Source organism: Teleopsis dalmanni, chromosome 1 (assembly GCF_002237135.1).
Source record: "Teleopsis dalmanni isolate 2A chromosome 1, ASM223713v2, whole genome shotgun sequence".
In the NCBI taxonomy this organism is placed as follows: domain Eukaryota; kingdom Metazoa; phylum Arthropoda; class Insecta; order Diptera; family Diopsidae; genus Teleopsis; species Teleopsis dalmanni.
Window position 1 is genome coordinate 4,303,714 of NC_051846.1, and position 13,707 is coordinate 4,317,420.

Sequence of the window (13,707 nt, forward strand, 5' to 3'; positions counted from 1 at the left end):
TTTATCGTACGACGTAAGTCTTGTGCATAAATTTAAATATAAATAAACCGAATTTTATGCATATTAAATATGCAAACAAAATTTGCTTTATTTATTTATTTTAAATTAATTTTATTTTTCAACACTTTCATTTCTTTTTTATTTTTTGTAAAAGAAAAGTATTTAAATTAATATATGTATATTAAAATAAATATGAAGAACTTATTCACAAATTTTGTAATATTCTAATGAATAAATGTGTGTATGCTCTTCTATTTGGTATATATGCTAATTATGATAAAACCATAATTTTTACAATTAATATATTATATTATATATAAATTTAATATAGAAGAAACTTAAATATAATAATAGTTTTAACTGAAAAATAGTAAAAATAAAAGAAATTTAGACACTATGAAATTTAATGTTTTTTTTTATCAAGTATTTATGTAACACATGACTCACTAGAGTATCTTGCAAATAATCTAGAACAGTATTGTTCAAAAAGGGGGAAAATATTTATTGTCGTACTTCTTTTGGAGTACACTAAATAAAATATATTAAAAGTTAACTACATATATAATAATAGAATTGCAGCAATAGTAGAAAGTGTATTATTGTGGAACTTCGATAAGAATAGTAAGCGGATATTGAACTAGAATATAAATTCGGCCACTCTGTGTTCTGATGCCGTATAATGAGGAGCTACGATAATACTGTGAAAAATGCACAGTATTCTTGTAACATATATACTTGATGTAATAAGACAATTATATATAAAATTATGATTGGCGATTAATGGATGTAATTGAATTATTTAATTAAAAAAATAACGCGTTACTGTTAAGTTTACGTGAACTCTGCACCATTATACATTGTGACCGAAAAGCTTTCGGAAATTCTCATTTAAAATTCGCGCGCTGTATATTTTTCGATATTTTAAGTTTATGTAGTTTGGCAGCACTGTCCTTAATTACTATGCCAAAAATGAGCGCGATCTGTCAGACAGTTCGTTTACGGCAGCTGTTGAAACCAGTTCACCTCAGTAGTGCGTTGCGAAAAAAACAATGGAAAAAAATATTGAACAAAGAGTTTGCATCAAATTTTGTTTTTCGAACGAAATTTCGTGTGCAGAATCGTTGCGAATGCTACAAAAGGCTTATGGGGAATCAGTTTTATCGAAAACTCAAGTTTATGAGTGGTACAAAGCCTTTCAGGACTGTCGTACGACCGTCGAAGACATGCCGCGTTCTGGACGACCTTCGACCTCTACCACCGACGAAAACATTGAAAAGGCAAAGGAAATCGTGTTCAAAAATCCTCATGTGAGTGTTAGAGAGATAGCACGAGAGCTAGGCATCGGTCGTGAGATGGCTCGTTTGATTTTGGTGGACAATTTGTGTATGCGACGTGTCAACGCCCGGCTTGTTCCGATTCACCTCAATTTGTTCAACATTATCAACGATTTTAAGGCCAAACATTCAATAAATACCATCGAACAGCCACCGTATTCACCTGATCTTGCACCGTGTGACTTTTTCCTGTTTCCCAACCTCAAATTACCACTCAGAGGAACGCGTTTTGAATCCATAGAAGACGTAAAACAGAATTCGCAGAGGGAACTCAAAGCCATACCGGAAAGCGCCTATAAAAAATGTTTTGATGATTGGAAGAAACGTTGGCATTTGTGTATCGCTTCTAATGGAGCATATTTTGAAGGAGATAAAATAAATATTGATGAAGATTAAGAATTTTGCGTTTTATTTATTTATTTCCGGAAACTTTTCGGTCACAATGTATGCAGCAGTAAGAAAGTGGTTCTCTGACTTCGTATATGGCTATACAAGCTTAGTTGAAAATGACTTTTCTGTATGAACAAGAACTTTTGAAAGATGAAAACATCATCAACACATCCAACATCATGGTATTGGATCGGTGAAACGTCGTATAAAAGTGAGACCTTACTGAGATTGTGGGTGTTCCACTTAGTCGCATTTGGAAAATATTACTTAAAAATAGAAGAAGCATAAGCTATTCACACTTCAAAAGACGCATTTGTAGACCTGCTGTACCATTTTACTGAGTAATGTAGTCACCGAAAAGCAACACCTTCTGTCAAAGAAGATACTTTTTTCAAGGATGTAAGGATGATCTTAAGCAAAAATAGATAGTTGACAATATTATAAGAATTTTCAGCATATTGTCTCGTCTTATCAGTATACCTACTGATAGCAATATAACGTTAAGATACAATAAAAATAGAGTATATAGTTTTACAATTGTAGATATAGAAATAATATTTTTTCGATAAACAAATCTCGTACTCAGAATAAATCGTACTCCAACAGTGGTGGTATTCTGTGGTTTATAATTATAGTCTGTCTTATAGTCTGTCGTTATGCTGGGAGTTTGAGTGAGAAAGACATACTTTAACATTATGTTTTTTTTAATTTTGTTCACTCAAGTGTTAAGATGAAATTGAAATGCATAATAGAATTAGAAAAGGATAAATATATAAAATTTTAACGCACATTCAATAATTTTCAAAATATTGGACGTCGCATTGTTGTATACGTGTAACGTTATTGTAGAGCAATGTTCTATCAAGTTTTTTAGCAATTGGGCGCGAGTAATTAGGCTGTTTAATAATAACTTCAACCTCAAAAATAGAAAGTTACTATATACTCAAATAATTAGGCCAGCACTACTGTAAGAATATGTTACATACAGCAAAACCTAAAATACTGCTAAAAAGCAATTACAGATAGCCTGGCTATAAGATTATTTGAGATTCCAAAGTATATTAACACAACAGACATACACAGAGATCTAAGGATCGACTCAGTGAAAAAATATATCAGGCACAGAGCCCTAAAATTATTCACAAAACTTGATACACTGCCCAACCACGTCCTAACAAACCTTTAAGTCCACCTCAGGACCCACAGAAAGATATGCTGATCTACGGTTCGTCATCAGTTAGAAGATAAATAAATTATAATAATTCTAGTATAGTTTAAGCCTAATGTGGGACAGAGATAAGCCCCCCAGCCACAAAAGAATAAAAGTATGCAATAGCACTAACTCAAGAAACCACAACAACAAAAAGACTGTTTTTATAGCACTTTGCATTTGATTATATCTTCTACGATACTAATGCGGTATAATTTTTAATCGCACAAATATCATATCGATTTGTGTGCGTTCCTGAATTTGCCTTTATTACATTATAATAATACTATACATACATTAAAGGTCGGCAATTAAATAGCCCCTACCTGTATTAAGTACTTTATATGCAGTGAGTATTACATATGTGGCAAAAAAATTTCCTAGAATTTGAAATTTATGAAAAATAATTAAATTTAAACTAAGTTGTTATATATATACACATATGTGTCAATAAATTTTATGTCAAAATAATACTTTAAAAATTTATTTTAAGGAATTGTGCATTTAAGAATTAATTGTTTTATTCTTATTTCTTATTATACAGTCGCTTTCAAAGTTTTGAATTTGAATTCATCATTGCTTTTTACATTATTGCTTATGGCAATCATTTTCATTCCTTTTAACATTGAACGCTTACCCTTAAACGGAAATCGACTTTGCTTCGTACTGTCAGTCAAAGAATAATTTTGAAGTGTCGGAAATTGTGTCGGCCATTTTGGCGTAAACTTTATTTCAAACATTTCTTGCGCTGCATTAACTTTAGTTTTTTTGTTGTTTAAATTTTAGTTAAATTGAAGTATTAACATAGAATTATTCTAAAATCAAAAATCAAGTAAGTAAAATGGAAGAGAAAATCAAAAATTTCTATATTTCGTCTGAATGTAATAAAATATATTAGTTTGTATAATTTTACAGACATATTCGATACCTTTTTAAATATTTTATTTATAAGCAACAATAAAAAGCTTCGCGCTACGAAAAGCAACAATTAAAAGCTTTCTCGCTACGAAGAGCAACAATTAAAAGCTTCGCGCTAGCTTTTTTTTATAAAGCTACATGAAAAATTCAGCGGCTAAAAAGCATTAAAACTAAGCACTCATTAATAGGGCAAAAACAAAATAATTTAAAATTTTTCTTGACAGTGGATTAAAATTAAATTTTTATTAAAAATAAACAGTAAATATAACAAACTTTTTGTTTATTGTTAGAAAATGTTGGCATCCAAGACTTTGCGTTTGCTACCTGTACCTTCAAAAAATGGAACAGGTTCAGCGATGCAGTTGTTGCAAATGATATCACCCGGTATTAATGTCGATCGAGGTAATTTATTCATATTTCTAAAATCTATGAAAGACTTATAAAATAACTTTTTGCTCTTTATAGACAATAATCCAAATGATTTCATCAAAAGTGCACCGATGACATCATATAGAACTGCTTCTGTGCGTTTGTTTTGTTCAGCTGATGGTCCCCCACAACAAGCAGGAGCTAAGGCATCGACTAAAGCATCACCACCACCGTCCTCATCGTCATCACAATCCGCTGCGACTGTAAAGGCACAATCTTTGGATGATAAAAGTCCAGCAACGCAACTGCTTTCACAATTGCCAGACAAAAAGCAGGTTGAAAAGTATTTTTTCCGCATTGTGGCATTTATTTGGGATACATCACATTGGGCTTACCGTATTCTTAAGCATAACGTCGATGAGCACATTATTAAGAATAAATCCGTTCAAGATAATTACAAGAAGTTTCTTGAGAAAATGGAAAAGTCCAAAAAGGATTAATGGGTTTAACGGAAAATACAGCTAACAAAGAAATACATAAAATTCATTTTTAAAATTTAAATTTATTTGTAAACGAAACGCAAATAAAAATAAAATAAGCGCAAAAAAATGTATAAAAAGACAAGTTATTTGGTAAAAACTAATTAATTCTTTATTCAATCGTACATATCTGTTAGTTGCTTAAATATTAGAGAGAAATGTAACTTTGTAATAATTTTGCCAAAAATTTGATTATTTTATTACGAGCTTCAACCAATTGTGGTGGATCAGTATGGATCGGTTCATACATATTTGCGCAATGTGCAGTTCCTAAATTAATAAATATTAAATTTAGTCTCATATAAAATAAAACATATTACAATATAGAATAATACCTTCTATATAAATTGTAGGTGTTTTTGGATTTTTACTATTGATTAAACCAAGTGCATGCCAAGGATCAATTGAACCATGTACGTACAATACATTAGTAGTTTCAGGCTTCAAAGCACCATAGAAGGTATTGGTATTAGCTACAACTTGATCGAGATATTCTGCATCCATTCTGAATGATGAAAATACCCAAAAAATAAAGTAATTAAATAATAATATTCTTTATATAAATAAATAAGTAATAATGAATAACTAAATAATATAATAATAACCTATCTGAGTATATATCCATGCATTGATGTATGAAAAAATCTGCTCCAAAACGGTTGCCGAATGTATCACTTTTATTTGTTGATGTTTGATAAAAACCAAACTCATTACAAGTTTGATATGTCCATTGCCGAGAACCACCTGCGCACTCAGCAGTCCAAGAAGTTTCTTTCATGTCTGATATCATTTTATCATATTTATAATCCAAGCATTTTTCCTTTGAATTATCTAAATTCATACTATTTACAATGCCTAAACGAGTTACAGGAGGCCCAATCGTAGTATTTAGCATAACGTCACAGATCTGCAAAGATGTGCATTTGTTAAAATTAAGCAATAATTATTTTATATTTTTTATATACTTCATCAATAGTAATGTTAGCATGTGGGCTATTATCTTTGTTATACTGCACAACACCAGCAAAATTACTAGCAAGATTCTCAAAGAAATTAGACAAATCAAATGGATTTTCAATGGAGTCTTTGATAGGTGTACACGTTCTAAAATAAATAAATAAATTATGTTAAAAAAAATATATTTTCTACAAATAAATACTTCACCTAAATTTCTCATCGATATTTCTCTGACCAATCATATGCTTAAGTAAGATTTCAACCTGCTCAAAGGCTCGCGATACGGCTTCAACACAGTCTGGATTATAACTAGCCAATGATGCCTTTACTACCTCAAAATACTCTAAAATCAATTAAGAATACAATAATTATATGAATGTTAACAAAGAGTAAAAGTAAATTGAATATTAAAAGTGATCAATAATGGCAATACAAATTTGTATATAATTCAATTATCATCACAATAACATAACGTAAAACTACAAACCTTTGAAATCAACTTCAGCAAGTAATGGACCACTAGAACTAATTGAACCGTATATTAAATCAGGGTATTTTTCACGTAACCATGCAGCTAGAGACCCAGGGTAGGATCCACCAAATGCTATCCACTTTTGTGTACTAGCAAGATTGTATTCTTTGCGCATTGCCTTTATAAAAGCAGCCAAGTCAGCCAAAGCTTGTTCCGATGTAAGATAGGCAAGATTTTTTGTTGATAAGTCGCTTTTATATAAAAAATTATGAATGAATAAACATTAAATAATGTTATATGCAGTACCTGGTTGGATGACTTTTACCATAATAACGATGTTCAACTTGAAAACATAGTGCACCAAAATGTTCTGCATAATGTATCCAAGCACCCTCTTTCATCCATTTTTTCGAAGCCTCTCCCTCACCACCTATCATAAGAAAAATTGGTGCTGTGCTGTCATTACGGTAATATTCAGTATTAACAAAATAACGCTGAATAATAAAAAGTTTATTATTTAGACAATGCGCACTATATTTTAGTTGTTACCTGTTGCCAAGTGTCATCTTGTTTGTTGTTGAAATGATCTAATTGTTGTGGAAACCATAAGTCCTTGACTTCTTCTTCGCGTTGAAGTGTAGGAATTTTACTTGGTTCACCCAAAAATCCATGCACTAATCGGCCATGACGAAACTTTCTAAGTCCGTAGGCACTTTCAGTTTTGTACCCAACCAAGACAAACGATACTAGCAGCCACAGGCAAAAAGTTTTAAATAATTTAAGTCTATGGTTCAGCACGTTCAACATTTTACTTTTTAATCCGTGAATACACTTGTTATACTCTAGAGCTTTGTCAGTACAATGAACCAACTATAAATAACAGCTTTGTTTTAAGCGATCAAATATATGTTAAAAACAATCGTTGAGGTTATCAGCGATTATGTTGCAAATTTGTAATGCAAAAACAAAAACAAAAACAATTCAATGCTTTATGGCTAACCCACACAAGCGCATAGTTAGATTTTTAGTTGTTTTGCTCTTATTTTGTTTACTTAGAAATTCTTTAGTGAAGCACTATTTGCAAGTGATTACATATATGTATAATTAATAATTGACCACTGACAAGAAATAAATAAATTTATAATCTAATTTGCCGCTACTTTTTGTTTACAATGTTTTTTATAGCAAGAAAACAGAGTTGCCATGTATTCAACATTAGTAAAAATGTATAATGTAGTTAAAATTTTTGTTTTTTGAAAAATAAAAAATTTACTACTTGGCATAGCTTATGCTATATTCTACATAAATATATATTTTTTTTATTACAATTTTATATTTTTGTTTTACAACTATAAAATTTTTTTTGTCCGGATGTAAAATTTTTTGATTCTGTTTTTTATGGAAAATTTTTGTCAATATGTTTACAGCTGCCAGATTTTTACCTATTAGGCATCTAATAAGGTTCAAAAATGTCCTTTTGAAGCATATTCCGGAGCATCCACCTTGTAGTTTGCAATTTAGTTCCCGTGCGCCTACCAAATCTATTATAAATGATGAGTGTTCATTGATTCACTATGGTCTAAGTGCGAGACAACTTCCTGGTTACTGTAAGTTACAAATAACAAATTATATAGAGATATTCACAATGTTGCTTTTTTTTATTAATGACTTATTATTTCACTATATTGCTTTGAAAGGTAACAAAATAAATTCAAGAATAACAAATTTTCAATAAGGTACACTAGGAGTGCTCACCTGAAATGGCGTTCACACTGACACGTTTCTTTCGATAGGACATGTTTTTGTGTTTTATACTGGATTCATACAAGAGTTTTGTATGTAATTTTATCTGTCAAATTTTAGCTTTCATTTTGCATTAAAAGCAACAACAATTGACAGACAGAATTACAAACAAATTCTCCTATGTATCCAATATTAACGAAGAAAACTTGTTTAAACAAAAATCTGATTGTATACTGATTTCCATCAATCTGCTTGTTTTTCCTGTAAATATTGCTATTACACATGAGACTTGACGAAAATTTCGCATTTCGACACACCAAGTCAACATTCAAGAATTATGTGGAATATCCGCTTTTAACTGGTCGTTTTCTTTATATTAGTCCTATGTATTATAGATTTAACAACCAGAAAATATATTTTCTCATATTAACATATTCTTATATTGAGATTCATTTCATTATATTTTATGAGCATTCTAAGGAACTCTACTAATGCAACCGTAGCCGTAACCAACATCATCTCAACCATTACCTTATTAATTAAATAATACTGTTACATTATATTTAACATTACAAAATAAGTAATTATGCTGTTATATAATTCGCAGGCCGAGAGAATTCATCAAGATGTTCTCCAGCTTGTTCATGTGGCAAAGAGAAACCTAAACCTAAAAAAAAGAGATCTGGAGAAACATGTCGCCCCGGAAAAAGTTCAAGAAAACTACCAGGAGGTAGTAATATAAAATTTATAGTAGTGTCTAAAATTTTATAAATAGTTTTCTGTTGAACTTTTAGGTGATGAAGGACATTCTAAGCTTTTTCGTTATTTTTCGTTTGGCATTATTCCCATAATACTGCTTTTTAGTGTATTCACCCTTGCGTCAATTGGTCCCCATCGACGTGAACCATTTGTTAAATATACGTATTTACGCAAGAGAGATAAAAAATTCGCATGGGGAGATGGCAACAAAACATTCTTTCACAACAGAAATGTAAATCCCTTGCCAGAGGGTTATGAAGACGATATAGAAAGAGCTCAAAGAGAAGCAGAGGAAGCTGAAGCGAAAAAGAAGAAGAAGAAATAGGACTTCCGAGAGTCTTAGTACAACAACCAAAAATCAAAAATTATGGCAGTTAAGCACAATTTTTAACAGGCTATACGAACCGCCAATGTTGTACATCTTGCTAAAAATTGGATTAACATGACATTGACACAAATATCAAAAAATATCTTTCAAATAAGATCTAAATTCCTGAAATTGAGCAAAAATTGATTTTGCATTTTCCAACAATTAAAGAATGTAAATTTATTTTATAAGGATAGATTTTTTATTTGAAAAATATTTAGAATACAAAAATAAAATTAACATTTAACATCCGGCACGTAATTGCATTGTTCATTTAAATCGGGCATTTTAGTTTTATCTACCGCAGGGCAATCTACACATATAACTCCATTATGCTTTTTGGTTTGTAAATCATCCACATTTTCCTTAGAAGGTATTTTAGGCAAAGAAGATGTAATCACTTTTGATTCAACATTAGCAAATTTAGATTTCGAATCTGTTTTTGGTAGGGAGGTGGTTTCTGCTTTCTCAGTATCTTCGTCATTATTGTACCAGTATTCCTAAATAAAATTATTTTAATAACATTATTTTAATACACTAAAAATATAACCATAAACCTCTGGTATATTCCAGACTATTACTGTTCCATCCAAGCAGCCACTAACACAGAATTTTCCACATGGACTCATCGTACAACTTATAACAGCAGACGCGTGATCAACTCCAGTACATAGTACGATACCACGATTATAATCCCAGAACTAAAGATAGCATAAGTTAAAATAAAAACGTTCTTACTTCGAATATAATACATATGTGTACATATAACATAATATTTATGTGATCTTTATATTTATATAAATATTATTATATTTACTTCAATAAAAATATGTATAATATAATGTATACGATATAAAAACAAACTAATAAACTTTTGTGTAATGCTCAAATTGGGTATAACTCTTTATATTAATCTTCTATATAACGAAAGTAATTGCTTTCTCGAACGATTGAAAATTAACAGTAACAGAATTCGTTATTCTTTCAACAATCAAGACAATGACAATGGCACAGCTATATATTAGATGCTTTATATTTTAAGTGTAATTAAACTGAACCATTAGCATTACAAAAATGGTAGACATAGAAATTTTCTTACAGGTTTAAAGTCGAAAAATTTTAAAAGAAATTTTTTTTTTTGATTGGACGTTGATCGCTTTATCTGGATTAACTACAATATTCCATTGAATCGAAATTATAGTAAGCGTTATATCAAATACATTATCTATTAGAATTTTTACTGTTTTTTATCACAGAAAATGATTAATCCTATATATCTTAATTGGTAGCCACAATCATGAGATGTACTTCAACAATTTTAAAACTTCAATAGATACAGGTACAGTGAGGAACTCTTATTCATACTCGGTTTGAATACAGACAATGAAATTTTATCAACTAAGTATTAGTGTATATATATGTACTCATTTCAATTCAGAAGAGGTTTTAGCCCATCCCATAAATTTATGTTAAAATTTTATATTTGCTTACTTTTACTGTTTGATCACTCCCAGCCGAGCAAAAGTAACCGCCATTACTACTAATGGAAACACAATTCATGGAATACTTTCTAGATCCTTCTATTTCACGCAGCAAACTACCGTTGTAAACCATCCAATAATTAATACAACCATCGGAACCACATGTTAATACCTGAACACCTGTTGGATAGTAACGAGCAGTCATAAATTGTGTATTTGCAGTAAATACTTTTTTACGTGTCATTCGACTGTAAGAATAAAGTTAAACATTTAATATTTCATTTAATTATCTGCTTTGCTTTTACATACTTAATGTCCCAAATGACACAAGAACCATCACTACTAGACGAAATGACTTCAGTATCTAAATGATTGAAATCCAAGCAAGTTACTGAACCTGAATGATCTTTAAGCACAGCAACTAAGCTCTGTCGAAATGGTTCAATTTTCCATACGCGAACCTGTCCTTCAATACCTCCAGTAACAATAATGCGACCAGTTTTAGAGACGGCTAAAGCACTACAACCTAAGATTAGATTAACAATAAAAAAAGGGCTTAAAAAAGTAAAATTATTAAAAAAAAACCTTTATTATGTGCATTTGGAATTGCATATATAAGACGTCCAGTTAAAGGTGTAAAAGCGCGAATAACCCCATCATTCCAAACCGATACAATACTGCTTCCATCAAAAGCAAATGCTAATGCAGAACATTGAAAATTATAAACCATAATACGTAAAAGCTCCTGCAAGAGTGTAGCAGACCATATACGTATGTTTTCATGGCCACCCGTAGCGAAAACAGATGAGAGATTTCTATATAAAAAATAGATTATCTGAGCAATATAACACTTAAAGTACTTACAATGAACTTACCGTGGAAACACAATAGAGTAAACTGGTTGATTGTGGCATGTTTTTAATAATTTTAAAGAAAAATCTTTAACTAGCAAATAATATATTTCATTCTTCTCTGTACTAATAAAATATTGGTATGGTTTAGCCTTTACCAATGACGAAATGGGTCCATTTACTTTAATAGTTTTAAGCTTTTAAAATAAAAAAATGATTTAATATATCATTGTGGTTTTATATAAACTTACTGTTCTTAGAACTGGCCAAGTTGGACTTGGATAACTTTTAAAATATTCCATAGTTACTTCTGGACGTTCATCAACCAGCTCTACTGTACCATCTCCTGCCCCAATCAATATCAAACCTTTATCTACAATAACAAGTCGTCGAATACCGCAACCATATCTTAAGCAATCTCTTCCATATGGCTTACGCGGATAATGTGTGCCAAATGAACCAATCATGGCAGCAATATGACCGGGTTTTGTTACATTTACCTTATCACAACAATTAAGTTTAACTTTAACTAAATCTCCAGTCAAAGTTCCAAGAAAAAGTATTTCGTCACATTCATCTATTTCAATGTCAGTGTATGTTCTTTGGTGTTTGCCAACATGTATATCATGAACATGAAGTTTCTTCTGGTCTTGCAATATAGACCACAAACGTAAATGTCCTTTTAAAAACATATATATAAATCAATTAATCAATTACTACACTTACTTTATTGAAAATAATATTAAACTTACGATCTCCAGCGGTTACAAAGAAAGAAGAGTCGTGATGTAGTGAACGTACATGTAATGGATTTCCAGAAATTCCCCTAGATGAATTAGAGCGACAGAAAGGAGTACTATAAAAATATTATTAACATAAATAAATTCATTAATAAATTTATAAATTTACTATGTAGCCACATCAAATACAATGACAGTACGGTCATCCTCTCCACCCAACGATATTAAGTATTTGTCCTCTGCACTAAATGAAAGAGACTGCACGCATACCTATCAAAATAATGTTAAAAAATTAATCTTTTTAGTACGTTTATTATTTTAGTACGTACTTTGTGTAAATCGTGTCTAGTAAGCTCTTCTTTTTTCTCCCAATCCCATAGAATTACATGCGCACGAAAACCCATGTGGTTCACTTGACCAGAAGCTATAAAGCGGCCACTATTGATTGAAACTTAATGATAAGAACGGAAAAATACGTTAGAATTTATAGTAGTTACCTTGGACTAATGTCTAGACAAGAAACAGCTTTATTATGCCCAGATAAAAAGGTTTGAGCATTAGTCTTTAAATCGGCTATAGCAATTTTTGAGCCTATTGGGTAAAGCAAGTGATTATTATCCTTGTGAATTTGCACACCACCTACAACACTTCCGTTAAGCCCAAATATAGCACGTGGCTGTAAGAGGGTAATTGTAGGGTCCCTTTTAGCATCGATTATAGGATCCATCTTAAATGTGTTGAATGAACGAACTTTTTGAAAAACAGGTACAAATATAAAACAGTGTATTATTTAATTTTAAACAGACAAGTTTTAAAAACCAAATTTTCTGACTTAGTTTTCATTACAATTTGTAATATTTTTAAAAATTAACAACTGTTATATCCATGGTGAAATTTGTAGCCGGTTTGTTTGTTGTGTTGCTATGTTGATTAAAAACAAAACTTAACAAATAAATATATATACATGTAGAAACTTTCTCTAGATGGTACTCACAGATATAATTTTATTCCATTACTATTTTAATTATATCTGATGATATAATAAACATATCAAAAAAGAATTAACGTCAAGTCGATATATAAATTTGTTTACTGCACCTTAAAACATTATGTAGTGTCAATAAAAACGTATATAAAATTTATAAATTAAAACAAAAATGCTGTAATAAAAGTAAATTACAATTACTAGCTGAACTTTCACTAAATGTTCTTAATAACATTTTAAATTTATTAAACTGTTGCACTTATCTTTAACAACACAGTGGACATAATAACACACCCTGTGATACAATAAAAAGAAAATTCAAACATTTATTATTAGGGTTACCAGCTCACAATAAATAATATTTTTCTCTGCACGAAAATTTGAACGGGACATGAATATTATTAATAGCCAGTATTCATATATGAGATCTGTTCCACGAGCTACTCATAGTAGCTTTGAGTAACACTGTGTATACACAAGCGCGTTCCACCAGAAAATTTTCGAGTAAAAGAGAGCATCTGAGAGGGTGTAACATCCCTGTAAAAATTTAAAAATGATACACAGACTTTATTCGTACATTTTATTTCAAGTA

The 13,707-nt window shown here is 30.6% G+C and overlaps 4 protein-coding genes across 5 annotated transcripts; 2 read left to right on the forward strand and 2 right to left on the reverse strand.

The window, feature by feature from the left end:
• Positions 1-3,490: 3,490 nt before the first annotated feature.
• LOC119668282 lies at positions 3,491-4,820 on the forward strand. Of its 2 annotated transcripts, XM_038077738.1 has the most exons (3): positions 3,491-3,766; positions 4,143-4,254; positions 4,318-4,820. In XM_038077738.1, exons 2-3 carry the CDS (start codon positions 4,146-4,148, stop codon positions 4,719-4,721), a joined length of 513 nt encoding a protein of 170 aa, XP_037933666.1. In that variant the 5' UTR covers positions 3,491-3,766; positions 4,143-4,145; the 3' UTR covers positions 4,722-4,820. The 2 variants fall into 2 exon arrangements, with proteins under 2 accessions (XP_037933666.1, XP_037933667.1); XM_038077739.1 differs by lacking the exon at positions 3,491-3,766 and having other exon boundaries at positions 4,096-4,254.
• A 22-nt stretch (positions 4,821-4,842) lies between these two features.
• On the reverse strand, positions 4,843-7,378 carry LOC119668281 (putative serine protease K12H4.7). The gene is made up of 8 exons (XM_038077737.1): positions 6,739-7,378; positions 6,496-6,683; positions 6,205-6,440; positions 5,925-6,060; positions 5,726-5,864; positions 5,366-5,667; positions 5,096-5,265; positions 4,843-5,030 (listed from the first exon to the last, which is right to left on the reverse strand). The coding sequence occupies exons 1-8, from the start codon at positions 6,994-6,996 to the stop codon at positions 4,909-4,911; spliced, it is 1,551 nt and encodes a 516-aa protein (XP_037933665.1). The 5' UTR covers positions 6,997-7,378; the 3' UTR covers positions 4,843-4,908.
• A 157-nt stretch (positions 7,379-7,535) lies between these two features.
• On the forward strand, positions 7,536-9,225 carry LOC119669112. Its single transcript, XM_038078893.1, has 3 exons — positions 7,536-7,796; positions 8,540-8,662; positions 8,727-9,225. The coding sequence occupies exons 1-3, from the start codon at positions 7,607-7,609 to the stop codon at positions 9,014-9,016; spliced, it is 603 nt and encodes a 200-aa protein (XP_037934821.1). The 5' UTR covers positions 7,536-7,606; the 3' UTR covers positions 9,017-9,225.
• A 12-nt stretch (positions 9,226-9,237) lies between these two features.
• Positions 9,238-12,965, reverse strand: LOC119669111 (cilia- and flagella-associated protein 52). The gene is made up of 11 exons (XM_038078892.1): positions 12,628-12,965; positions 12,460-12,568; positions 12,300-12,400; positions 12,143-12,246; positions 11,642-12,069; positions 11,415-11,587; positions 11,125-11,354; positions 10,849-11,065; positions 10,550-10,787; positions 9,616-9,759; positions 9,238-9,558 (listed from the first exon to the last, which is right to left on the reverse strand). Exons 1-11 carry the CDS (start codon positions 12,855-12,857, stop codon positions 9,295-9,297), a joined length of 2,238 nt encoding a protein of 745 aa, XP_037934820.1. The 5' UTR covers positions 12,858-12,965; the 3' UTR covers positions 9,238-9,294.
• Positions 12,966-13,707: the final 742 nt, after the last annotated feature.